At 55.7% G+C, this 24795-nt stretch overlaps 1 protein-coding gene across 1 annotated transcript in view; it reads right to left on the reverse strand.

Moving 5' to 3' along the window:
• Positions 1-3042: 3042 nt before the first annotated feature.
• RND2 (Rho family GTPase 2) overlaps positions 3043-24795 on the reverse strand; it is a 29944-nt gene continuing 8191 nt past the window's right edge. The window contains exons 3-5 of the mRNA XM_044999577.1: positions 13411-13520; positions 7572-7706; positions 3043-4579 (exon numbers count right to left, since the gene is read on the reverse strand). Coding sequence (XP_044855512.1) covers positions 4331-4579; positions 7572-7706; positions 13411-13520 — 494 coding nt within the window. The 3' untranslated portion in view covers positions 3043-4330. The remainder of the gene's footprint in view (positions 4580-7571; positions 7707-13410; positions 13521-24795) is intronic.

Genomic DNA, 24795 nt, shown 5'->3' on the forward strand with positions numbered 1-24795 from the left:
CGCCCACGCAGATCGCCTCTGCGCTATCCAGCGCGTTCGCTGCCGTCTCTCATGGCGGGGCAGGCCTGGGAGGGGAGTGTGTTTGTGCTGGGAAGACAGTTACTGGCTCACTGAGAAAAACCATTAAGAAAACAAGTTCAGGGAAAAGTCTGTGTGACCTTCTGGGAATCTCACCCCAGCTCAGAGGTCAGTCGGAACTGCCAGTTCGGATTAGATTCACCCAAATGGCTCTGTGTGCTGAACCAGGTCTCGGGCAGAAACCAACAAGCCCTCCCAGCCCCCGTTCTGCTGCAGTATCCACCTGCTTCACCTGTCCCAGTGGCCTGACTTCTTAGCAGGGAACGCGCCTGTAGCAGCCAGGAGCCCCAGTCACGGACCAGGGCCAGGGTGTGCTAGGCTCTGCACAAACACAGAACAGAATTTGTAGTTGAGCTTCTGCGTGAGGGAAATGCAGCCAGTGCCCCCGGCGCTGGGCCCTAAATTTTAATGTCATAATCTCTTGAATATTAATTAAGACACAACATTTTATAAAGTATTAAAGATCAAATGAATTAACTCATCAGTGGCAAACTCCTAGGTTTAGCTGCCAGACCATGTCGGGGCCAACAAGAGAGAAACTCCAGCCAAGGATGAGTCACCTGATGCTAGTGCTGGACACTGGCGGCAGGAGGGTGGGGAGTCAGTAGGTGGCTGCTGGGAAGAGTAAGCCTCACTTCCTGCTGCTGCCAAAAGCAAATACCCCAGGTAAATATCCTGCTGCATCAGGAGAGGTGAGGCCCAATGGAGCTGGCTGCACCATAACCCAGCAATAGAGCGACGGCGCATTCATTCACCTGGCAAAGACCCGAGCACACAGTCCTGCTGGGAGCAGAGCCCCCAGGTCCCCCCGTAAGCTCACAGATGATGCAGTAGGTGCATGGCTGGGCAGCAGTGTGGGCTGAGCATGGATAGCACCTTGGAGGAGGGGCACAGCACCTGGCAGGATTGTGCAGCTGGGTGGGTGGCACTGGAGGTCTGCCAGGGTGATGTGGGGCTGTGGGATTCCGCTGGGAGCAGGCAGGTGCTGTACTTAAGAGGGGCTGGTGCCGCTGACCCCCTTACCCAGGGCGCTGGGGTTCATTGTTCCTGTTCAGCCCAATGCCAGGCGTAACTTTGAATGCCTCACTGCAAATTAAAGGAGAAACAGGGAGGCTGCCACATGGAGACAAAGTAAATCCCACCCTCCTTGGTTGAGCAGTGGTCCAGTGGCCACACGCTGGGGACCCCTGCCCTGTGCAGGCAGGTCACAGGCCTCCCTTCCCCTCCACAAACACGTCCAAGGCTCCAAGCATGTATGCAGTTCATGCCCTCTTGCATCATGCAGGTGCCATGGGAGCCCCCCAATGCAGGGGTACCACAGGTGATACACCCCAGCAGCAGACACGTGACCCATGCTGACAGGTCGTGCACACCCCAGCTCCATCATCCTGGAAATTGCGTCCTTAACTGCCAGTGCTAGCCATGCCGAATGCCACTGTTGATTTGCTCCACTGTCCTCATGCAGCCGATCACCTGCAGTGGAAGAGTCGTTCCCACAGTAAGGAGCCTGGAGCCTGCTGCTGAGAATTAGCAAGGACACCAGAGGCCTCCCTTGGGGGGCTTTAACATCGCTCTAGGGAGCCAGCTCAGCTGCTTGCTGATCAATGGGCTTGGAGCCTGCCTCACTGGCTCTTAATTCTGGTATGTTCTTGCACACTCGCACCCAGAGCTGCTGGGACGAATGTCTCTCCATCCGTCATGCTCCTTCCCCGAGGGCCCGGTAAGCAGCACGAGCCTGGAAAGTTACTTTTTTGTAATAAAACACACACCAGCAGCACCACTGTGGTCACAGCTACCCTAAGTGCCAGCACCGCTAGGGCCAAGTTGTCTTTCTGCACCAGTGACCTGAGAAAATGGGAAAGCAGCGCCAGTTGCTTGGGGAACTGCCGGATAGTGCTCGCGCCTCTTTCTGATAGATTAACGGCTCTGTGCCAGCCACAGCGCAAGCCAGATTCTGCGTTTTCTCATTAACAGAAGGGAAAGCAAGAAGTGCTGAGTCTACTGCAGGTGCCAGAGGGTCAGGGGGCAACAAACAGACCTGAGCACTGGGAGTTCTGCTTCTGACATTGTCACCCATTCATTGCGCGACCTTTGGTCACTTTTAAATTAGTTGCCTTTTAATTTCACTGACTATCCCCTGGCTCCTCTGTGCTGAGAGAGGCTGGCTAGGAGAGCCTGTGCTGTCTCCTGCAGCCCATTCAGGGTGATATGCCCTGGGCATGGTCCTCTCCTCTATAAACCAGGCTTTTCTCTCCCTCCTCATGCAGAAGTTGCCTAAAGGTTTTTGTTGCCTATCTATGTTTACCTGAGATGGGTGTGACCAGCCCTTCCCAGGTGAGAACATGCCATTGAGGATTATCATGGCTTTTTAATCCTTTGTTATACAAGATACTTAGTACAACTGGTGTTCATACAATGCCCAGGATCACAGATTTATTTCCAGGTTGTGCTCATAACAGTGCCTTAGATAACAACAGCTGGTGGCTTTATGAATTACTCACTTGACTGGAAGTTGCTGGTTGCCTAGTTAATGCATGTCAACTTAGAGTAAGTATTGAGCTGCCAGAGTGACTGCATGCAGCCAGGGGCGGCTCCAGGCATTAGCACACCAAGCGCGTGCTTGGGGCGGCAAGCCCCTGGGGGCGCTCTGCCGGTCGCTGCAAGGGCGGCAGGCAGGCTGCCTTCGGCGGCGTGCCTGCGGGAGGTCCCCGGTCCTGCGGATTCGGTGGCACGCCTGCGGGAGGTCCACAGAAGCCACGGGCCCAGCGGACCCTCTGCAGGCAAGCCGCCGAAGGCAGCCTGCCTGCCGTGCTTGGGGCAGCAAAATGCCTAGAGCCGCCCCTGCATGCAGCCTAACATGCTGCTTCCCTCACCTGTGCCAGGCGCGCGCGCGTGTGTGTGTGAGAGAGAGAGAGAGAGAGACCCACAGTGACACCCCCAGGAACGAGATGATGACCCCATTTTGAGGGGCAGGGACCCAGTTCTGCTCCATTAATTAAAAAGAAAAAGCCGAGTGCCTTCTGTTTTCCCATGACATTGTTTATTAGATTCCTGCAGCCCATCTACACAGATGGGCCCAGGCAAGGAGGTTGGTGTTTTTCCTTAAAGTGTCTGTGTGACATCACGTCACAGTTAAGCTTGTAGTCAAAGGCATTAGAGGACATTAGAAGCAATGAGAGGTGGCAGGAGCAGGCTGGTTACAGAGGGCTAGCAAGGCAGGATGCTCCATCCCTCCCCCTGGTAGAATGGAGATGGGGGCGAGGATATTTGTGTGTGTATTCAAACCAAACAAACACAGGCACCATGCAACATGATCTGCGGCTGGGAATGGCTGGAGAACAGGCTTTGGATTGCTTTGTGGGATGCTGCATGCTTCGGGGTGCCCATGGCCGGGAGCGATACAGATACGCGCCTGGCTCTCAGCTGCTCTACATGCTCTCCTGACTCGCACCCGCTTGCTAAAGGGAACCACAGTTCACGGGGTGCATCTGCTGGGACTGACCTCTCCTCTGGGGCCAGGTCTCCCCCCGGGTATATCACAATTGTTTAAACAGAGTTTGGATGTAATTAAAGCGTCTCGGAAGGGGCAAATTATCTGTCCTCCACTTGAGGCGGACTCAAAATCTCACTGGGTTATAGTCCACCCCAGGGAGCCTTCCCCTCCCAGCTCACGGACCCAGATCTCCTACTTCCTACGGCAACCCTGCCTTACAGCCGGAGCCAGTCCCTTCCAGTGGTGAGTTACCAGCTGGGCACCAGACTCACCTGCTGCTTTTGGTCCTAAAAGATTATTGGGCGATTATTACTTCTTCGGCCCAGGAACAGTCACTGACAGTTCCCCCCCACTTCCCCGGCCTCCGTTCCAGACCCCACCGCCTGTCCCCGTGCGCACTGTGTGTAGGTACAACCGCACATACACAGGGAGATGTGTGTACAGGAGATTCACACACACACACTCCCTTTTTCTTTACTTCATCACAGACTTTCCAGCACCTGAATATTCCTCTGCTGAGTGGTTCCTTTATCCCAAGCAGTCAGCACAGCAACAGCCAATCCAGAAGTCTCCATGGTGAGGGGGTGACACATGCACCCTGATTTGCAGCTAGCGTCTCTCAGACCTAGAGACTAAAAGAAAAGCCGTGGGAAGGTAGGCTGGCTCCCGCAGCCAGTGCTGTGCTCTTGTCTAGGCCTGTTACTGTACAAAACAAACAACACGCACACGCACACACACACACTATTTACAGCCCATTTGTCACATGATGGAGCAGCTCTTGGCTCGGTCTTTCCTGATCTCTGTGTCATTCAGCAAGTCCGTCCTGCTGGGCATCTGAGACGCCCGCTTCAGTCCCCGCTTGGAGTTGCTCCGCTTGAGATTCTTGTGCATCCTGTTGACGGAGGCCAGCGTGGTTACGTGGAAGACGTCCCGCACGCTGTTCTCGGAGACCTTGGAGGAGCATTCCACGTAGGCCACTGCCCCCATCTGCCGTGCCAGCGTGCTGCCCTAGGAATTGAGCAAGGGAGAGAAGTGTTTGCATGGCAGCCACTGGCAGCGTCCGGTCACATGGCATCAGCCTGTGTGTGCTGGCCGCTGCGGGCAGGAAGTGCAGCTCAGTGAGGAGCTGCTCTCTCAAGGCTAATTCGTCCCCTCTCCAAACAGTGAGAGCGCTGGGTGCAGACAAGCCGCCTGAGCGGCCGGCACTGCAGGTGCCAATGGGATGGCAGTGCCGGGAATGCTGATGTCAGGTGCTGGTTCACTGAGATCCCAGCTGTGGGCACAATCAGCCTGTGACAGGCAGGAGGGCCCGTTCTCAGCTGGCAGGACGGCAAGGCGGCCTCCCGCCCCACCCCCCAACTCTCGCTTGGTGTCCTAGGCGCGAGAGGGCTGGGTGCATATCCTCCCCCGCACTAGGCATTCAATTACAGGTTCTTCACATCCCTGGCCCTCGGGCAGGCAGCGTGGCCTGGGATTAAAGAACGTGTAATGACTTACTCAACCGCCACCCAGGCCTCGGCCAGCTCCACATGCCGGAGCTCTGCCACGCTGGACGCTCATGCCCAGGCAGGGCTCCAGGAGCTCGTTCAGGGCTGTGCCATTTCCCAGCCAGCCTCAACAAGCAGTAGGGCTGGGACCACGTTACGCACAGAGAGGCCAGCAAGGGAGGGATGGGGGGGGCATTTCTGTGCTCCTGGCGGAAGTTAGAGCCGCTCAGCCATTGTGGGGAGATGAGGGACAGTAACTGCCATGCTCACCATGGTTAGATAATCAAGATAAATGAGGCCGACTGCCTGTGGGCAGCGAGAGAACAGGCTGGGTTGGGTTTCGTCACCACCCGCTTCTAACTACAAGAACATTTACCCCCCAAAACAGCTTCTTTCTCCTCTCCATCCTTTGCTCCCAGCTTGCCCCAGAGTTACCAGGCACTGGCTGTCCAGGCAGCTTCCCATCTATTAGACCCTTCTCTTGTGATTGGCACATTATTACCACGAATTATTGAGACTGGGGTCCCATTGTGCTGGGTATACACTGTGAGACCCTCCCTGGCCTGTCAAATAGACAAAGGCTGGATTATTGTCCCCATTTTACAGGCAAGGAACTGAGGCCCAGAGTAGTAGAGACTTTTCCAAGGTCACCTGTTGAACCAAGAGCTCCCCAGGCCAGTGCCTTAACCCCACACAGGTCCCATGGCAGACGGAACCCCTCCCCTCCAGTTCTGGATAATGGACCCTGAACCCCCGCTGCCTAAAAGTGGGAATTTGCTCAACACTCAGCCAGAGACCTGCTCCTTAAATGACTGGCGCGCTGGCACCTAGAAGGGGCAGTGGGAGGATGTGGGAGCTGTGCGTCTCCGACGCGTGTTTGTGCCACCATTACAGCTGCCAGGCCTGCACCGACACCCCCGTGGTGAACCCGGAGGGGAAATCATCCCCTTGTCCAGTGAGTGACCTTGTGTCCTCAGCACAAGTTACCAGCATCAGAACAAGCAAAACCACAGCATCATTTATCACTTCCCTGCAAGCTGACACTGTGACGCCATCAACAGAGAACAGGTTTCAGCCCACAGCCCGACAGCTCCAAAGGGGATGCCAGGAGGCTGCAGCCGGTGCAACATGTCTCTACCCCACCCCCTAGCAACGCCAAAGAGACACGGCTGAGGACTGAGCTCAGGGGCAAAGTGCTGCTGTCTCAGGCCTTGGCTGCACACAGTTGTGCCATTTAACCAAAGACAGGATGTTACATGGTGCAAACAGCTGTGTGGATGTGCCAATTTCAGTTTAAACCAGGTTAATTTCAGATCAGTTTGCATCAGTTAGGAATTGGTTTAAGACCAACTGAACTAAACTGCTCTTGCACCAAAACACAGGCCCATGCACTGGTTTGCATCAATTTCATTAAACAGATTGGAAAGGCTTCAGCTTCAGTGGGCCTTGCACTGGCCCCCTGCACAAGGGTGAATTTTTCCTTTGGGGCTTTCACCCCTGTTCACTCCATTGAAATCTGGCAGGTAAAGATGGTGCAGCAATTCCCATGCATCTCGCAGAATTGGCACCACTGCCTTGGAGAGGTTATCGGATACTGGGCAGCATGCACCAAAGCAGCAGAAGGCAGGACAGAGTCCGTCTGTGATCACAACTCCTGCATGCTCTGGGGGAACGTGTCACACACCTGACAGTGAATGGCTCGTCCCGACCTGAGGGCCAGTCCCAGGGTAATTGGGCAGTGGCCTCCTTGGAGGGGTGGCCTAATGCAGCAGGACGGAATGAAGCCCAGCCCTGGTGCTAGATGCACCCACAGACAGCAGCTTCCTCTGCCTTACTCACCGCTTGCTCCAAGCTGAGGTCTCTCGTGATCAGAAGTAGAGGGTGTTGCCAGTTTGTGCAACAGCCTCCAACGGGCCATGATCTGCTCTGATAAGTGATTCAGCGCTAGGGCTCTGCCCCCAACTGGTCACTAAATGCTGGCTTGTGGCTTTCACTCCACCTAGGCTGCAGCAGCCGCAGCCGGCCCGGCAAGTCACCCTTATCACCGAGCAGCAATAGGAGGAGAGAGAACTGCAGCCTCATTTCCCAGCCTGGAGAAAGAGCTTCCGGAAGCCCTCCCACCTTAGAGCAGCCCCCCTCCCCGTTCCCTTTACCACCCACTTTATAGGCGAGAGCAAGTGTCTTCATCACCTTCTAGGAAAGTAATTTTAGCTGTTAGGTGCTAACCAGAAACTGACGCCTGTGTGCAGAGTAACGGCTCCTGGGAGGCACCCGCAACCTGAATATTCAGTGAGAGCGCTAAGAATATACCCAGCCCGCATCGAGGGTGGAGAGAAGAGCGTCTCTGAGCCAGGGCTGCCTGCTCCATCGAGCCTGGGTCAAACCAGCTGTGGCGCAGGCAGAGAGAGGCCTGCACAGCCAGTCCCTGGCACAATGGACAGGAGCTGGGCTGCCTGTGGCTAGCAGGACGTAGGGCATTCCCCTCCCACCCTGAGTCCCCTGGAGAAGCACACCTGCTCATGTGTGACGGGGATGAGGCGCTGCTTGGAGAGCTCCCGCAGGGTGTTCAGATCTGTCCGCATGTCCAGCTTGCAGCCAACCAGCACGATCTTCGCATTGGGGCAGAACTCCTGGGTCTCCCCTTGCCACTGCGGGAGAGAGCAAAGCGGGGTTGGGGTGAAATGGCAGCTCGCAGGGCTCTCACCAAGAGGGGCTAGGGCTCTCCCCCACCTTCATCCTGGCAGCTGGACAGCCGCCTGGGGAACAGCAGGAGCCAGCAAGGGGCATTAGCAGACTCTTAGCCCTTCGGGCACAGCCCCTTCCGGCCAGCAGGGGGGCATAATGGGGGCACCTCAGGAAAGCAGGCAAGGGCAATCGTAATAGTGCTTTGTATCGGACACGTCTCCAGCTCCACTCCCTGACCAGAGCCAGGGAGAGAACCCAGGAGTCTCCCCCAACCCCCGCCCGCTTTAACCCACTAGGGCCTACTCCCCGCCCAGAGCCGGGGACAGAACCCAGGAGTCCTGGCTCCCCATCCCCCCCAAGCCCCCCCGCTTTAACCCACTGGGGCCTACTTCCCTCTCAAAGCTGGGGACAGAACCCAGGAGTCCTGGCTCCCCGTCCTTGCCCTCCCCACATCCCCCACCGTGGCTGGCTGGGCAGTGTATCCTAGGACCCCCCTTGGCACGGTCAGCACAGAAAGGAGCTCTTTCCACAGTCTGATCTCAGCCAGTGAAGACCAGTCCCACATTTCGTCCCCTTTTCAGTGACAAGAACCCCAAGGCCCCATCGCTGGAGCCGCGCTCCACAGGGACGGAGCGCTGCTTCCAGCAGGTATCTGCAGCTGGCTGGCAGGGGGCTCCCCAGAGACCCCAGGCAGCTGACAGGCCCCATTCCCCCCGCCCCCCGCCCCCCGTGCCCACCCTGGCCTTCAGTTAGCGGCAGCTGGCCCCCACCCCAGCCAAGCTTCCCTCGGGGAAAAAAGAAAATTCTTCTCTCTGAACCGCCAGCTCCAGCCTCACCCTCAGCTCCCTGGCTCGGCTCGATACCAGCCAGCCTGCGAATTACGGACCGGCACCGGACTCCCAGTGAGGGAGGGGCCTCGGCTGCACGCCAGGGCCCTGAGCCATGCTGCCACCAGCCCCGCCCCACTGGTCAGGGGGTTCAGAGACCCCACTCCTCGGGCCTCCGGGGTGGGTAGTGCCACCTGCCCAGTGCCCGAGTGAGAACAAGGCTCCACAGTCAGGGCAGGTCCCTCTGCAGCCGGGAGGGAAGGGAAAGTATCCGTGTGCCCAGGCCTCAAAGGCAGCTGGAGAGGCCAGGCACGATGGAGACTGCCGAGGTGGCAAGCAGGTCACCTGGGCAAAGGGCTACCCAGGGCTTGTCTGAACACAGCCGGCCACGCGCCTCCTGGAGGGTGGCATACAGCCCTTGTGAGCGAAGGGCCCACCTCGCCCTGCTAGTGTTACCCAGCCAGCAAGGGCCTGGCTCCAGCTCACAGGTGCTTAGAGGCAGCTTCTCCAGAACCCAGCACCCTCGCACGCAAACCTGGGTGCATTTCTCCCTCCCGCACTCTCTGACCCAGCTCCCTTGGGCCGCCAAGCCAGCCTGACTGGCAGATCTCCCTGCAAGCCAAGCTTACAGCAGCACAGAAACTGAAACAAGCAGACTGGCCCAATACGCCTCCACAGTTCCCGCGGTGCGAGTTTGCGTGGGCGCTTGGTTCGGAACAGGCGTCCCTAGCCCTGCAGCTGACAGGGGTTTACCCTGCCAGGGCGGGAGCCCCAGCAACCCCAAATCAGTGGCACAAGGAGGGGTCCATGAGACACAGGGGTGTGTGTGGGGGAGGAAGGGGTACGCAAGATCGCACCTGGATTCGCTGACGCTAGACACACCAGAGGGGACTTGGCCGTATCTCATTACAAGCGCTCGGCCAACGCACATGCTGGGAGTGGCTGGGTACCTGGAGGCCAGGATGGGAAAACACAGGGACAGTCGCCTTTTGAATCTAACGCGAGGCTTTAATGGGATGAGGCTGGGACAAGCTGCAAAGCCCACCAGTGCAGATGCCGTTTCCAAGCTGGGGGCACAGCTGTTCGGAGGGTGATTAGCTCACCAGGGCAGGTTATTGACTGTCACAGGCAGGGAATTAGCAGAGTGTCTCCTGAATAGGGGCTTTCTGCTCACTTGTTCCAGACGCGCCTTGCAGACCTGCTAAGCCTAAGCTCCCATCCCCCACCGTGGGCCCCCAGGAGGCCACTTCTGGGCTTAACTATGGAAAAGTAATGACCACGGAGTCTGGTGCACAGATCTGGCACTTCAAAGGGTGCCCCAGCTGAGCCCTCTGCACAACTGTTTCCAAGACACCGCAGTCAGCAGGGAGCTATTTGCACAGCAAACACGGAATTGGTTTGCAGTTGGGAGCCATCAAAGCCCGTCAGACTTCAGAACACAGCCATGGCCAGTGGCCTTAGGAACTGGGAGCCATGGACGGAACAAGCTAGGGCATCAAACGGCCATTTCCTCTGCTCTAACTGGCAGCTTCTGAAGCTCCAGCATGCAGCTCAGTGGCTGCAGCAGAAAATAAAACCATCTCTGTGACTGCTCCGCCCCCGACCCCTCTCCAAAGAAGATCTGTCTAGGTCGCTCTCGCTGTGATCTGGAGTCAGCTACCTGGCTACGTGCTCAGTGCTGGGAGGTGCAGCCAGACAGTGAGCAGAAACTCCCAGCATCTCAACTCATCCTGCCTTCACTCAGAACTAGCAATATCCTACTAGAGGAGCTGATGGGAAAATATACCAGGCAATTAAAAAATGACCTGGTGCCCACGGTCTGATGGAAAAATATATGGCTCAGAATAGCACCAGTTTCATTCTGCAAATGTCAGGACAGAGCAGCCGCAGCTGGACTTGGAGAGAGAGAAAAACCATCTATTCCACCAGGAGAGTGAGTGGGGCACAGGGTTTGCTTCCCCACAGACTGTCCACACCTGTGGCCAGGGACACGCGCAGCCTCTGTGCGGCTCAGCAATTCGACCCCACCAGCAGCTGATTGCACAGCTCACGGGAGATTCCACAGTCTCTGACATCACTGCCAGCTGCCATGACTCAGACTTCTGATGGCAGGTGCCTAAAATTCCTTTGTAGTTTGAACGCAAACATCAGCATTCTTCCGGGGGATAGAGATCCCGATCCCGGACAAGGTGGAGCAGCAGGATCACCCGAACTAGGCTCCAAACGACTGCAGCCCCGAAATGACACACACTCCCCTGCACTGGAGAGAGAGGGGCCTGATTCTGGTCTGTAACCAGGCCAAAGTTAATCTGCATGAGGCAGATGCTGGAGAGGGGCACACAGGGACTGGAGTTTGCCGTAGGTCCCATGCACAGGGCTCCACTACCAAGACCTGTGAGGATTAAGGCAGTGCACCACGAACGCCCAGGCTGTATAAACTAGCAAGCTGTTTGTCTGGATTCTCTCAGGTGGCTCCTTCCCCCTCAGTGCAACGTGCTGTTTGTATAATCTAAGGCTCCACGAATCAAACGCTCGTTCAGGTTTTGCATCTTAGGCATCAGATGGACAGAGAATAAAGATTCCTCTGCTGAATTAGCATCTTGATCCAGGGCTGGAATAGGCAGCTTTATTATCCTTACTTTATTTGATATCAAAAGCTAAACCCTATTTCCACTTCATGGCATCTTAGGCATTCTCCTCACCTCTGAAGGCTGCAAAACTTGCGCCAAAGGAAACAAGGCATCTACTCAGAGGTACTTAAGAAATCCCTGATGATTCAGGGTTTATTTTAAGTTGCCATATCAAAAAGACATTGCCTAATTGTATTTGAGGCATCTGGGAAGGCTGTGCGGGGAAGAGTTTGCATTTAACAGCGCAGGAATGTCTGCAGACAGAGCCATAAATAAATGCAAGCTCAAGACAGTTATTAGTGAGTTTCTTGCTCATTAAGGTAGAAGTGATTTGCTGTCGCTATTATTCTGCAGATCCTTAAACTGGGCAATGAGTCTCCTTACTGTCTGCATGTTTAGAGGGCGGCAGGCTGCAGAGAGAGTCAGATCCAGGGAGCTGCTTTGGATTCAAACACTGAGCCACTGACTGAGTTGTTAAAAGGTCTTTGTCCCCCTCGCCAGGATCTCACAGTCCCAGCCCCACCTCCCAGTGCTCCCTATCAGTAGGAACAGTTGAACAAGAGGCATTTGCTTCAGCTCAGCAGTTGGCCAAACTTTGGGGGGTCACCAGGCCAGACACCACAATGTGACTTATTCAGAAGCCAGAGTCTGGGCCAGTCCAGTAACTTGGGGCTTGTTAGCGGGAGCAACAATAGATTTCTGTAGGGCCTTTCACTCCACAGGACTCCAAAATGCTTTTCAAAGCCGGTATCAGTCCCGGCGCCCCTCTGGAGTGGGACAGAGCAGCTATTTCACAGAGCACAGCAATGGTGCACTGCAGTGAGAACCTACTGGAAATTGCAGGAGTCTCAGTCAACGGAATGTAATAGCCCATCCGAGTCTGGCCAGGATGCTGGGGTAACAGGAAGTGCTATCAGGTCACAGATGTGGGTTTTGCAGCTCACCAGAAAGGAGGCTGCTCCGACAGCATGATACCCGTAAGCAAAATTCTGGGTCATTGGGTCACTCAGTGCTAACTCAGAGGGAAGTGCTTCCCCAGCTCCATTCCCTGCAGTGCCGTGGGTTGCCCCTGGTAGCCTCCCATCTCTGCACCACATAGCGCATGCAGGTCTGCTGAAGTTCTACCCAAAATCTGTTATTCCTGGGTAGCTCTAAAGATCTGACATACTATTACCAGGCACCCAGAACGGCTTTGCTGGAAGGTGCTAAACTGCCACCAGACAAACCTCTGGCTGCTAGTGGAGAAGCTTGACCAGTCAGTCAGCTCAGATTTATGCTGCCAGAGGCAGGCAGCATCCAAGTGGCCATGGACCAACCGTGGCCCTCTGCCTCCCTGCCTGGCCAGCATCCTCGTGCCAATTCATCTTATTCTCAGACAGGTCTGAGATTCAGTGGCACAGCTGGTTGTTCGTTGCCAATCTGTGGGGAGCTGACCGCTGCCCTCTCCATGGTGCATACACTGACCCGAGGGGGACTGAGCCAGCTAACGAACTCTCCAGTCACAAGAAAATGGACACTGGAGGCCACTTCTCGACTCTGCCATGAGCTAATTCCTAGCACGCCGGCTCCCGGGGGTGCTAACCAGGGCTTTGAGATGCACAGCGCTTTCCGAGGTCTTCATTAAAAACAGAACACCACCCGCCAAGCCACCCCACTCCTACACAAACGCCCCCCTTCTCCAGCCCTCCAGGAGCTGCATTATTCATATGGGCTCCTTTCAGATTGAAATGTGGCACTTTCCGCTGCAGCCCCAGTGCTGGCAGGCAGTAGCTGCTGTCGAGGGCAAGGATGAGAAAAGTGGCCTCCGACCTGGCTCACAGCAGGGGACTGGCCCCTCCAGAAGGGCACAGGTATCAGGAAACTCACTCCAGGAAAAGCTGGTCCTTTCCCAGGCAGCGTGAGCACCCTGGGGGAGGGGGAAGGGCACAGGGTGAGCAAGTGTGCCCAGGGCATCTTGCCCCACCACTCACGGCCCTGTCCCTGCAAGCGGAGAGCCTGACACCATTCTGACAATGGCCAGGACATGCTGCCAGACCTAGAGGGTCAACAGGGCATTCACCTGGCCCATGGCAATGCCCTGACCCCATTTCCACCGGCCTCGGGCTACAAATTCCCAGAGGAGCAGCAGGCCTCTGGGCGTGGCACCCTGGGCTGTATTGGAAAAGCCTGCTTCACGGGACAGCGGCCATGACAGAGCATCGGACACTGACCTTCTTGAGTACACTGTCCAGCGTCTCTGGGCGGCTGATGTCAAAGCAGATGAGCACGGCGTCCGAATCGGGGTAGGCCAAGGGGCGGACATTGTCATAATACGCTGAGCCTGCAACAGAGAGAGGGAGGCGAGCCGTTAGTGGAGACATGTTCCACACCCCTGGAGCCAGGCTGTCAGTTATTCCTGGAGCCTGGGGAGGGCAGGCCAGGTAGGCAGGCCTGTTCGCTCTCCCAGGTGCCAGGATGTTAATTCCAGGCATAGCTGATGGTGCGATTGCTACAGAACTGCCCAGGCAATATAATTAACGCCAATCACTCTGGGTTTATGGACAATAGAACCTGTCAAACTAATCTGATTTTTTTTGATGAGATTACAAGTTTGGTTGATAAAGGTGATAGCGTTGATGTAATATACTAAGACTACTGTAAGGTGTTTGACTTGGTACCACACGACATTTTGATTAAAAACTAGAATGAAATCAAATTAACATGGCACTTCAAATGGATTAAAAGCCAGCTAACGGATAGATCTGACAATGTAACTACTGAGCAGGTGTTTCTCTAGTGGGCTCCTGCAGGGATCTGTTCTTGGCCTTGCACTATTTAACATTTTCATCAATGACCTGGAAGAAAACATATCACCACAATCAGCCAGATTCCCCCTTCTTTTTTGGTACATAAAAATGTGCCGTGTTTGGAGAATAGGCCATAAATAGAGGAACTCCGATTCTGTATTCTGCAGGATTCTGACGGAGCTGGCAGGGTGCGTGCACTGCTACCCACCCACCCAGCCCACAAATGCAAATGTCAGCCATTAAAGTCAGTATCCCATCATGTTTTTATTTGAAGTGCATTCTGTGTGCGATTGTAAATGCCTCAGTAAACAGTAATGGAGCAATCAGCTCACTGCTACTTAAAACCACTGTTACAGTTTTATATTTGGCTTTACAATGGCTTAAGCTTCCGGGAGGGGTGAGCAGCAGCTGTTCATTTATGAAATGGGGAAGCAGAGACACCCGAGTCCTTGTTGAATTCACTATTCTTTTTTCCTCTTTCACCAAAAGAATCTCCCACCCCGAGGGTGCGGAAACAGGACACGCTTCCTGTCGGCGGCCCCTTGGGAATACTCTTGGCCAGCGCTTTCCCACTGTGCGGGAGGGAGTCCAAGCACCCAGGCCTGGTGTCAAGTGGCCCCTTGATGGATTGCGGCGCTTGATGAATTATGGATGATGACAGTTCACATTTCCGGAAGGGCGAGAGGAGAATAGGCTAATTCTCTGCCGGAGTTTCTGGCCATGAGACTCTAGCTCTCCTCCCCTGTCACTGGCTAAGAGAAGGCTCCGCCATATGGGCCGGGACGCATAGCGCCAACCGGGAGCTTGGCAGACAAGAGGACAAGGCCCTGCCCCAAAGTGCCTCCCACTGAAATATCCCTCTCCTCCACGGGGGGAGGGGGAAATAAGCCACCTCCTCGGAGCAGGGTTTCCTCCTCTGCGTGGACAGGCTGAGCATGGAGACCTATTCATTTCCTGCTCAGCCCTGGAGAGGGAGAACATTCTGATCTCCCCATCCCCCGACACAGCAGGCAGCCCCCCAGCACCATCAGGGCTCAACAGGCTTTCGGGGACTCCTAGCAGAACACACGTGCTAACCCTGCAGAGCCCTCCTACTATCACTGAGCAGGACACATCAACTCCGCCCAGCCAAGGCCATGCCAGAACCCTAAGACCAGCCCCACAGGTGCTGTGCATGGCTGCCATCTGCTCCCTGGTGGAGTGCTGCATGCTGAGGCCTGGTACTGAAACACAGCGGAGTCGTAGGCTGCATGTTAGAATCCCCTGAACCATGGAGAGGAGGTCAACAGATCCCGGGTCGGATAGTGCAGTTCCACGCGCCAACAGCCCAGTGAGCGTTCAGGAAACCTAGAAGGCTGGGGATAGGGAACCAGACAGGACTCAGCTCTCCACGCCCCGTAGAGACAAGGCGGGTGAGGTAACATGTTTCCGCTAGTGAAAGAGACATGCTTTCCTTGCCCACCTTGTCTCTCTCATGCCTGGGACCAACCCAGCCACAAGAACACTGCAACCTGTACGAATTAGTGGACACTGTTACCGAGCATGTCTTACCCAGAGCCAGAGCCGCAGCGATAGGACATGAGGGAGCTGGGGATGGGACTGTATAGAGGGAGCAGCTCCTGACAGCTCCACGGTGCATCTGTGAATCTCAGACGTCCTCCGTTCGTTAGGGTCACATCTGTCCCAGAGTGAGCCCCATCTGGGGAGGGGTGTCCCATTCTGGGAGCCCAAAACACCTTGAGCCTGATTTTCCAGAAATGCTGAGCACTCAGGACTCCTGAGGACTAGAGGAATTCAGACTCGTGGCCCCAGCCTACCCAACTCCAGCACAGGGCACCCGCTTTTGAGCGATGGGACTCGGATGCTCCAGTCTGGGCCAGTTAGGGAAAGTCACCACCAGCCTGCACGAGAGAGCCCCCTGCACATTGCACCTAGAAGCTAGAGGATGCCCAGCCAGCGCCCCACTCACTACACCAAAGCAGCAGGGCAAGCTCCCACCTGCCATAACTGCCCGAAAGCCCGGCCTGCCCCTGGCGTTCCCCGTGGGAAAGGGCTGGGGGGAGCACTCTCCTCTTGTCTGTGGAGGAGGCAGCCAGCATGCTGAGAAAGCCCCCGGAACGCTGCACCCTGCAGATCCATCCGGAGAGTCCTGACCCAGCCTTAGGCCCCAATCACCTTGTCTGTGGCTGGCAGATCTGACAGCAGCAAATCCCTCCCGTTCCCAGCTGTCCCCGCAGCACAGAGTGGACCCCATGCCCACTGAGACGGAGGCTGCTGGTTACGGTAGCCAGAGCCCAGCAGGGCTGAGCTCCACTAGGCAGCCGGTTTCCAGACCCCTCTTGCAAAGCCAGTTCGGCAGCTCGAGCTGTGGCACAGTCCAGGCAATGATTGACACAGGCTTTGCTGTCAGAACAGGTCACGGGGCCCTCCCCGCTGCACTGGGACCCAGCTAATGGACACGGGACCCAGCACAGATCTCTGTGCACTCAGAAAGGAGCTTGGACAGAGTCTGTACAGAGAGACTTTATCCCCTTGTGTGGGCAGGACTGCACCCTTGCCCCCCTGGCAGGAGGGCCCCCATGACAGCCTGCCCCACACATCCCCTTGTTAGAGTTCCCAAGTTTTAAATAAAGGTCTCCGGATGCCTCCTCCCCTCTTCCAGTCTGGCCATCTTTCCCTTTTGTGCAGATTTCGGCTCCTCTGAGCACAGTCATTGCTACAGCAGTGTATCATAGCAACATGCCATTTCCTGCAGCCGATCCCGCAGGGCTGCGGAGCACGCCTGGCCGGGCGAGGATGCTGAGTAATGGAGCACGAGCACAGCCCTTTAGTCTGTGCACCACTGGCAGTGTCACTACCCTCCCGAGTCACACACGTTTCGGCAGCTTCTCCGGCCGCGTGAGCATGCGCTCGCTGTTCGGGGGCTGCCAGGGCAGTGGGGGCTCCCGCTGATGGGGAGGAGGCTCCAGGCCAGAATGGCCTTCGCACTCCCTGACATGCTGCTCCCAGCTCAGGAGCTTGAGAGAGGCACAGAAGCAGAGTTTGGAGTCACACCCGTGTCACTCCTGGCTGGTCCAGAAACCCACCAGCTTTCCAGAGTCCGTTCCAGCCGTGAACAGCAAGGGCTGGAGCAGACTCTGCCTGCCCTAGGAGCCCCGAAGCCAGAGGTGTTCTGAGGCAGAGCAGAGGTGGGGCTTGGTTTCATATCTCCTGAAGACCCAGACTTTCCAATGGTCTTTCGGGGAAACGACTCAAATTCGCCTGGGGGCCGTTTTAGAATTTCTGCAGCCAACACTTTGATTGTCAAAGGCCCCAGTTCCCCCAACACTGACTCTGGCTTTGATTGGCTTGCTGACCACTCTACGCCTTTCAAAGATTCCAGCGAGACGCCCTGGAGACCTACGGTTTAGCGCTTTCAAACGCACGCACAGGCTCGTGGGTCTGTGGAGCCAACCTGCCAGAACTGCCTAGGACATACTCCCTTTTGGACCCAGGTCTGCAGGAAATTTGTCCATGATTAAAGAGAGAGAGAGAGAGAGAGAAAACTAGACTGAGTCAGTCCCCAAAGTCACTGTCAAAAATAAAACAAAGCGTCTGAAATTCGGAGGTGAATCGCTCCTCTCCCTTAGCAGCACCATGCCAGGTTGCAACTCAGCCAGAGATTCTCCTGTTTGGCAAGGGACTGCAAGGCGCTGTTGCCTTTACACCCAACAGTGCTACGCTCCATTTGTTGTGTCTCAGCTGTTCTGAGCGATAATGAGACTCGAGCACAGGGCTCCTCCAGCCAACACTGGCACGTTCCAAGCTGGGACAGCGAATATGGATGCAGAGCCCCAGGCGGCTGGGCAGGAGGCCCCCACGGCCCCAGCTTACACAGCACAGAAAGCTGCAAAGGGGCCTGAATCTTTGAACCTCACACTCTACCCAGAGGATTCACTGTAAACTCTTCCTCCAGAACCCACAGATGCTGCAGTGCATCCTGCTTCCTGGAGTCCTGCCAGGAACGTCCTTTCCGGAGCAAGGCAGCAGCTCCAGCCAGCTCCCTGTGCCGAGCACAAGCCAGCCCACAGACTGCAGAGCCTGCTGAGAACGCTCCCCCTTCACTAGAAGGATCCCAGCTCCCAGGCACTGGGCGAACAAGCCCACTAGCTGAGCACCCTCAGCCTCTGCTTTGTGCGGGGAGGAGGCTTGGCTCGTTTTTCTCACCTGGTGCTCACAGAAGGCCCTGGCTCTGTGCAGAAGGTTCACACCACTTCTGCCAGTCCTGGCATGGCATCAGGCTATGTAACGCTCCATCTCCACTCCCAGCTCAGATCACACATGGGAAACCATGTGGCCATAGCTGTAAACAACAACACCCAGCTTCCTAGCCAGCACCTTGCATTGCAAAATCTCCAGCACATCGGGAACATGTAAGGAGGCAGACACAGCGACCCTGCAGCCCCCACCCCTCTGGGCAGCATTCTCACCCTGCTTTGCTATAGGAACTGGATGAGAGATACTGCCTGGCCCTTAGCTAGACAGAGGATTCATTTTCTAGCCTCAAAGACTGAATACACAGGAGTGACTCTGATACACACCCTTCCCGGCAAACATCCCCCCAGGCTGGCTGGGAAACCCTGGGCGTTTGGGGGATGGATGAGAACCAGCCGAGAACAAAGCTCTGCCTTAGGAACAAGCACAGCATTCAATCACACAGAGCCTCGCCAATCCAGCCGCTTTACAATTCCGAGTGCTACAATCCCTGAGTTAATATTACATGAAGTGCCAGCTAACCAACTGCTTTCCTGATTAGTCACTGCCCCAGCAGGTCCAGCGAGGATGGAGGTGTTAATAAATAATAGGAGATTTTATTCATCCTGTGAAAATCCCAACATGCTTTACAAACGCATGGGATAAAGGAATATTTCACCCAGCCCGAGGGAGGCTGGAAGACAACAGCGATATGACAGCACACAGCAAATCTACACAGTCATTTGGGACGGGGAGTAAAGGAGGACAAGACTGAGGAAGGATGGTCAGAGCACCAGTCTGGGGCTTTGGAAACATGAGTTCAGTTCTCTCCTCCACCACAGACTCCCTGTGACCCCAGGCCAGTCACCGAGTCTCTCTGCCTCGCCACTGGGATAACAGCCCTGCTTTCCCAGAGAGCGAGCGAGGACAGATGCATGAAAGATTGCGAGGGGTCAGACAGCGAGAGAGGCCAGGTAAGCGCCTTGGAGACTGAGGGCGGCCGACTGTGGCGATTACCCCAGTGGGACCGACGGGACCAACCAGGTGGGATCTGGGACGTCCACATGCGGGCAGGAGCATCACCCCAGGGCAGTCCTCCGCACCTATTCAGAGGGAAGAGCACCCCCTACTGGGGAAAGACCACTTCCTGCAGCACCCAAGTTTCCCCTTGGGGGTCTCCCAGCCAACTGTGCTCTGAGCATGGCCCTGGACAAGGGTCTATCCCAAGGTGAAGGGCTGCACGGGGGCAGGGAGGTGGAGAGAGCGAATACGTGGATGAGCTCTACCGAGTTCACAGCCTTTGCCTGCCAGGGCAGAGGCAGCACAGAAGGTGGCGTGGAGTGAATCCACAGACGCCAGTCAGGTGGCGTCCAGCTTTCTGCCATGGCAGCAGCCTGGGAACACCTCTGCCAGGTACAGAGCTGCACAAGGGAGCAAGACTGGGCTCCGGGTGCCAGTGACTGAACTTGCAGCCTCCTCCGTGACACAGCCATGCACTGGGGAGCAGCGAGCCACATCTCCCTGCTGCGTGAGGACAGGATGTTCTGGCTGCACCAAGTAGCCCACGAATGGGATAGGAGCAGAACAGGGAGGGAACATGACGCTCCAAGGCAAGCCTGAGGGACGTGGGCTTCATGCATACCCCCCTTCCTGGGCTGCTGGCCCCTCCTCAGCTTTGTCTAGAAGGAGAATTCACGGAGACAAGCCTGAACCCAGTGTAAACCCCTTACTGTTTCCATCCAGTCCAGGCCAGCAGATGCCACCGCCTGTCTGGCCCTTCCTTGCTCCCTTCCTGCCCTCTGCAAAATCCTGCAATTCACCGGCCTGAGCAAAGCCTTTAGCGATAAATGCAGTTGGGTTTTTCTCTCCCGCATCCACCTTTGTGCTTTGAGGTGTCCTTGAATGGAGCCTCCTGCAGCAGGCAGCTCATTTGCCTGAGAAAGGCACAGATCGTATATAACAGCCCCGCTATTGTCCCGTCCCAGGACCTGTCCAAGGGGAAGTAAAGGAGTGTAAAAGACCCTGGACTGAAACCTTGACAGTGAATGAAAGGGACAGAAGTGGCAGCCTTCCCAGAAGTCTTTGGTAAACAACAGCCAGGCCAGTCCCCATGGGGAGCTGGGAACCGGCCAGCTGATTTTCTAAGAAATGTTTGGTGCCATTTTCTCTGCAGATGCACTGAGAGGGGGACGCCCTCCCACGTCTCCTGGCAGCTACCGAGGGCCAGCTGAACACCGGGAGTGTGCAGGGAAAAGCGACCCAGCCTTCAAGAGCTGGTTAAACAGCCTTGCGAGGACACGCCTAGTCCCTTTGTCCCTCCCAGTACAGAGTGTGGAGAGGTTTGGGGGGTTGCATGCTCTGAGTCTACTATTTGTCTGTAAAAGGCCCAGCTGGCATTTACAGGAAGCAAGTATGTCATGGGAATCCAGCCACTAGCCTTGCCAGCTTGGGATGGGCCCGGCCCTGCAGAGATCCCTTCACTGAGAAGGGTGTGCAGTGCCCGCCAACAGCTACACAAATCCATGTGCACCAACTGCAGACACATCCCTAGATCCTTTACGTCGGGGACTGGCCCAAAACCAAAGCACTCAGCTGCTGGCGATGCCAACCATCGGGCCTGGGAGCTTTTTCTGTCTCACTCTGGAATTCCTTCTGATGCATCTTCCCGTCTTGCAAAAACTCTCAGGAATACGCCTGCTTCCCAGCTGCGCATCCAGTGGAAAAGCCATCCAGTCAGAGCCCTGGGAATGGCACTCTGTGCCCTCAGAACCCCACGACACCACAGGCCCATTTTGAACAGGGGCACTGTACACACCATTTAACAGAAGCTTCACAAGAGAAAGCTTGTTATTTATAGAGCACCAGCAATCGGACCGACTCTTGGCAGAGGTGCAGGAAGGCAAGGTCCCTGCCCGAACGACTTTACAATCCTGAAACTACAGAGAAAAGTAGCATTTAAAGAGAACTGGCTCAATGTCTCTGGAATACGACAGAGCAGAATATTTAAATGTCCCACCTCTTTACAGCTAGAACTGATGGGCAATATAAGCAGGAGGCGAAAAAATTAGCTACTGCAGCTTTTTATACAGCAGTAGCTGTCAAGTCAGGAAGAGGATCTGAGCTTTCTTTCATTGGCTCAGAGATCAGCTTCGTTCTCCTGATCTGAAACAAGCCCTGTTCCCCCTGAATAAAAGTCAGAGGAATTTCTTGTCAATTGATTCGCAGGCAGCAGCGATATTCCTGAGCAGATTGCTGAGTGCCCTCCTGACCCCAACTCAGCTGGGCACAAAGAGAGGTCCGGGATGCCTGACCCCAGCCTAGCTGTTCATTGTGTGCAGTGGTTGATAATGCAGTCCCTGCTGATACAAGCAGCTTATTTCAAGCAGTGGCATGGTGTACATCCCAGTTCAGGCAGAGGCAGGAAGCAAAGGATTCTGGTGACAAACCCAGGTGAGGCAGCAATCAGGGCCCTGCTAATTGGGAGAGCATGACAACAGCTGAGCAGCGAGGAAGCCCAAAAGCATCCACCAGAATCCAGAGCTGGGATGTTAGCAGCACAAGTGGCACAATGCAGCAACTACTATTCTTATCAAAGATAAAGGTCAATGGCACCAAAAGTGAAATGGATCTAGTGAAAGGAGGGAGAACAGAAGCAAGAACACTCCAACCTCCACCCTGCTCCCCAGCTGCAGCTGGAGGCGGTTCCATGTCTGCAGACGAAATGCAGTGCTTGTACGTGGCCCTTCTCTAGCACTTTTCACCCCGAGATCTCAAAGCCCTTCACAAAGTCTTGTTATCCCATTTTATTTATTTCTTGGCACTTAAAACAAGCCGGAAGACGTCTATCTGCTGCTCTGGGCACCCTAACGTTATTAAAAGCAACAATTCAACATAAAGAAACCCAGCTGCAGCCGACCCCCTCATCAAAATGCCGTCCCCAACACAACCAAACAAGCAGGACTTTCCCAACATGCACCTGCGGACGCATTTCTCGCCTCATCTTGAGACTCCTCCATGAACGGCATTTACCACAGGGAGACAGGACGCCCAGGGGCTTCAGAAGGAGTTTTGGCCAAGGATGCCCTGAATTGCTCTGCAGAAGTTACAGCTTAACAAGAACAAGTCAGCCCCCTTTAGGCCAGTCCTCAGTGGGGATCTAGGGGAGGCGATTCAACAGCCTAATACCCCAAGAGTCTTAGCTGAGATTTGCGCCCGGCAGGACATTGCTGCTGCTCCTGCGATGTTGCTGTAACCCCGAAGTCTGCGAACACCAGGCAGAATAAGCGATCATCTGGAAAGCGCATGACTAAGACAACAGCTAATCAGCTCAGACAATTAACCTCTGCTCCTAATTCTTGGGCTGCACATAGAAAAAGCCAACGAGTAAATTACCAACTGGCCCAGCTGGTGGGTTTTCCGAATGGAGGTGACCAGAATGAAGGGGGTGTGGGATTTACCCACCGGGGGGGGGGGCAATTTCTGGGCCTCTCGCCAGGCCTCATTACTGAACAGTTGTCACTCACAGGAAGTCCAGCTTGTGTAGTTATTGGCAGAGGAATCCCCCAGTCGAGGCGAGGGTCCGGGAGCTGATGCCAAACTCTCACCGTGGATGTGGCAGCTCCCGGAGGGAGAGAACCGCACTGGTTCACACCCCCCGCACTGCTGCGGGCTGATGCCAGGCACGGCAGTAAGGAGCGGCTCCAGAAGGGCCATAAGGTGAGCTTTGCTGCACACCACCCTGAGAGACCAGCCCCTTCCCTTCTCCTGGGCAGCACTGGGACTGGGAAGGGTTGGGCAGAGGGCGTTTCCAGGCGTTCAGCACACTCCGCTTTGCACACGCCAGGCCCAGACCCATCTATGAAAGCCCCGGGCCCAGCACCTGGGAAGCCCCTTTGCAGCATGTGCAGTTTGCGCCACAGGGTTTCAATGGAGCAGGCAGGTCTCTAACCCAGATGGCAGCTGTCTCAAGGAGTCGCAGGGAGCAGGTTTAAATGCCCCAGAGCATGTCGTGTTGTGCAGATGGCCTGGCTTGGGAAAGGAGGGGAGACTGGCTCCCTGGGCCAGTGAGAACGGGCACGTGAACATGCAGGGCGTGGTGGTCTCTGGCTGCCTGGCTGGTGACTCTCTAGCAGCCAGTTCTCAGAGTGACTGGGCAGTGGCCCCAGCACACGCAGCTCCCCCAGTTTCTCCAGCCCGATGCCAGAATCACGCTGGTGGCAGCTGATGAAGTAGACAAATGAGAAAAGTCTCTGGACGTGACCGTGACACATCAGAAGCCAGAGACCTTAGGCACTACAAGCACATTCCAGATTCTCCCTGGTGCCTCCTAATCCAGTGCCTGGATTACAGCAAGGAACGGACATGGCAAGCCCACAGGTTCCCTCGGCGTAGCTTGGTGCAGGCACCATGCCACTGGGCTGCACAGGGACATGGCTCTGGGGCCAACCGAGCTCATGCAATTATCTCCCAACCAGCTGAGATGCTCCACGCTTTGAGTTCCACATGTAGAAGTGGCAAATGGCTGACAGCCCGGCTAAGAGCACAGGGGCTTCTGCCCGCACTAGGGGCTGGAGCTCATAAACTTGTGCACTTTATTTCTCTGGAGAGCCTGGCATTAAAGGAATGCTGTGTCCTCCTCACCATTCCCAAACGGAGCAGGGTCCTGTAACCCCATGTCGTTCCGGCTCATTCACAGCGAGCTGGACCTTGTGCGATCCGCCACCCTCCCCCCTGCTCCGGCATTCGCCCACAGCTCCCGCCCCCATGGAGCGGACAGAAGTTTATTCGCATTTCTGGAAGGGAAAAGACATGGGATTCTTGTTACCAGTCTGGCTGCCTCTGCCCCTTTGCTATTATAAAGACAAGCCACTGCAGGGCCCGGATTCCTAGGGGACTTGCTGCTCCAGGGGGCTTTCTGCAGTTCTGTTTATGTTGCCTGCTGTGATAGGAAACTTCCCCTCCCGTTATTTGTATTGCTGTGTATCTCGCTAGCAGGCGCCCTTCAGCCAGGCACTGCAGATGTGCCAAGGAAGAGACCATCCCTGCCCCAAAGCACTTACAGTCCAACTAGAAGAGACACTGAGCTGGGGAAGGGAAGCGTTATTCTCCCCATTGTACAGAAGGGGAAGCATGGTCCGGAGAGAGCAAGTGACTGGGCCATGGTCCCACAGGGAGTGTGTGTCAGAGCAGGGAATGAACCCATTGCTCCTAAGCGGCAGCACAGCCCTTAACACCTGCCTCTCACTCCTAAACCAGGTCACACTCCCATCACTACCGCCTCTCCAGCCCTGTCCACCAGCAAATCTCTGCATGCTTTATAGGCCTATAAGAAGGTTAGCCTGCCAGCCCGCCTGTGAGATGGAGAAAGGCCTGTCACTGCAGAGAGCCACGCCCTGCCCCTGCCACGTGGGGGCCAGAACTGCACTGCTTGGCAGAAAACCACACAGCACCCCAGCACCCGAAACCCCAGCGCCCCCTCACTTCACTGCTGCACGGACCTGATCCAATCCCATGCACCCCCTGTCCTGCTAAATGACCCCTGGGCCATCCCTGCGCAGGGAAATCAGCCTCTGCTAG

The sequence above is a fragment of the Mauremys mutica genome, chromosome 25 (assembly GCF_020497125.1).
Source record: "Mauremys mutica isolate MM-2020 ecotype Southern chromosome 25, ASM2049712v1, whole genome shotgun sequence".
Taxonomy (NCBI): Eukaryota; Metazoa; Chordata; order Testudines; family Geoemydidae; genus Mauremys; species Mauremys mutica.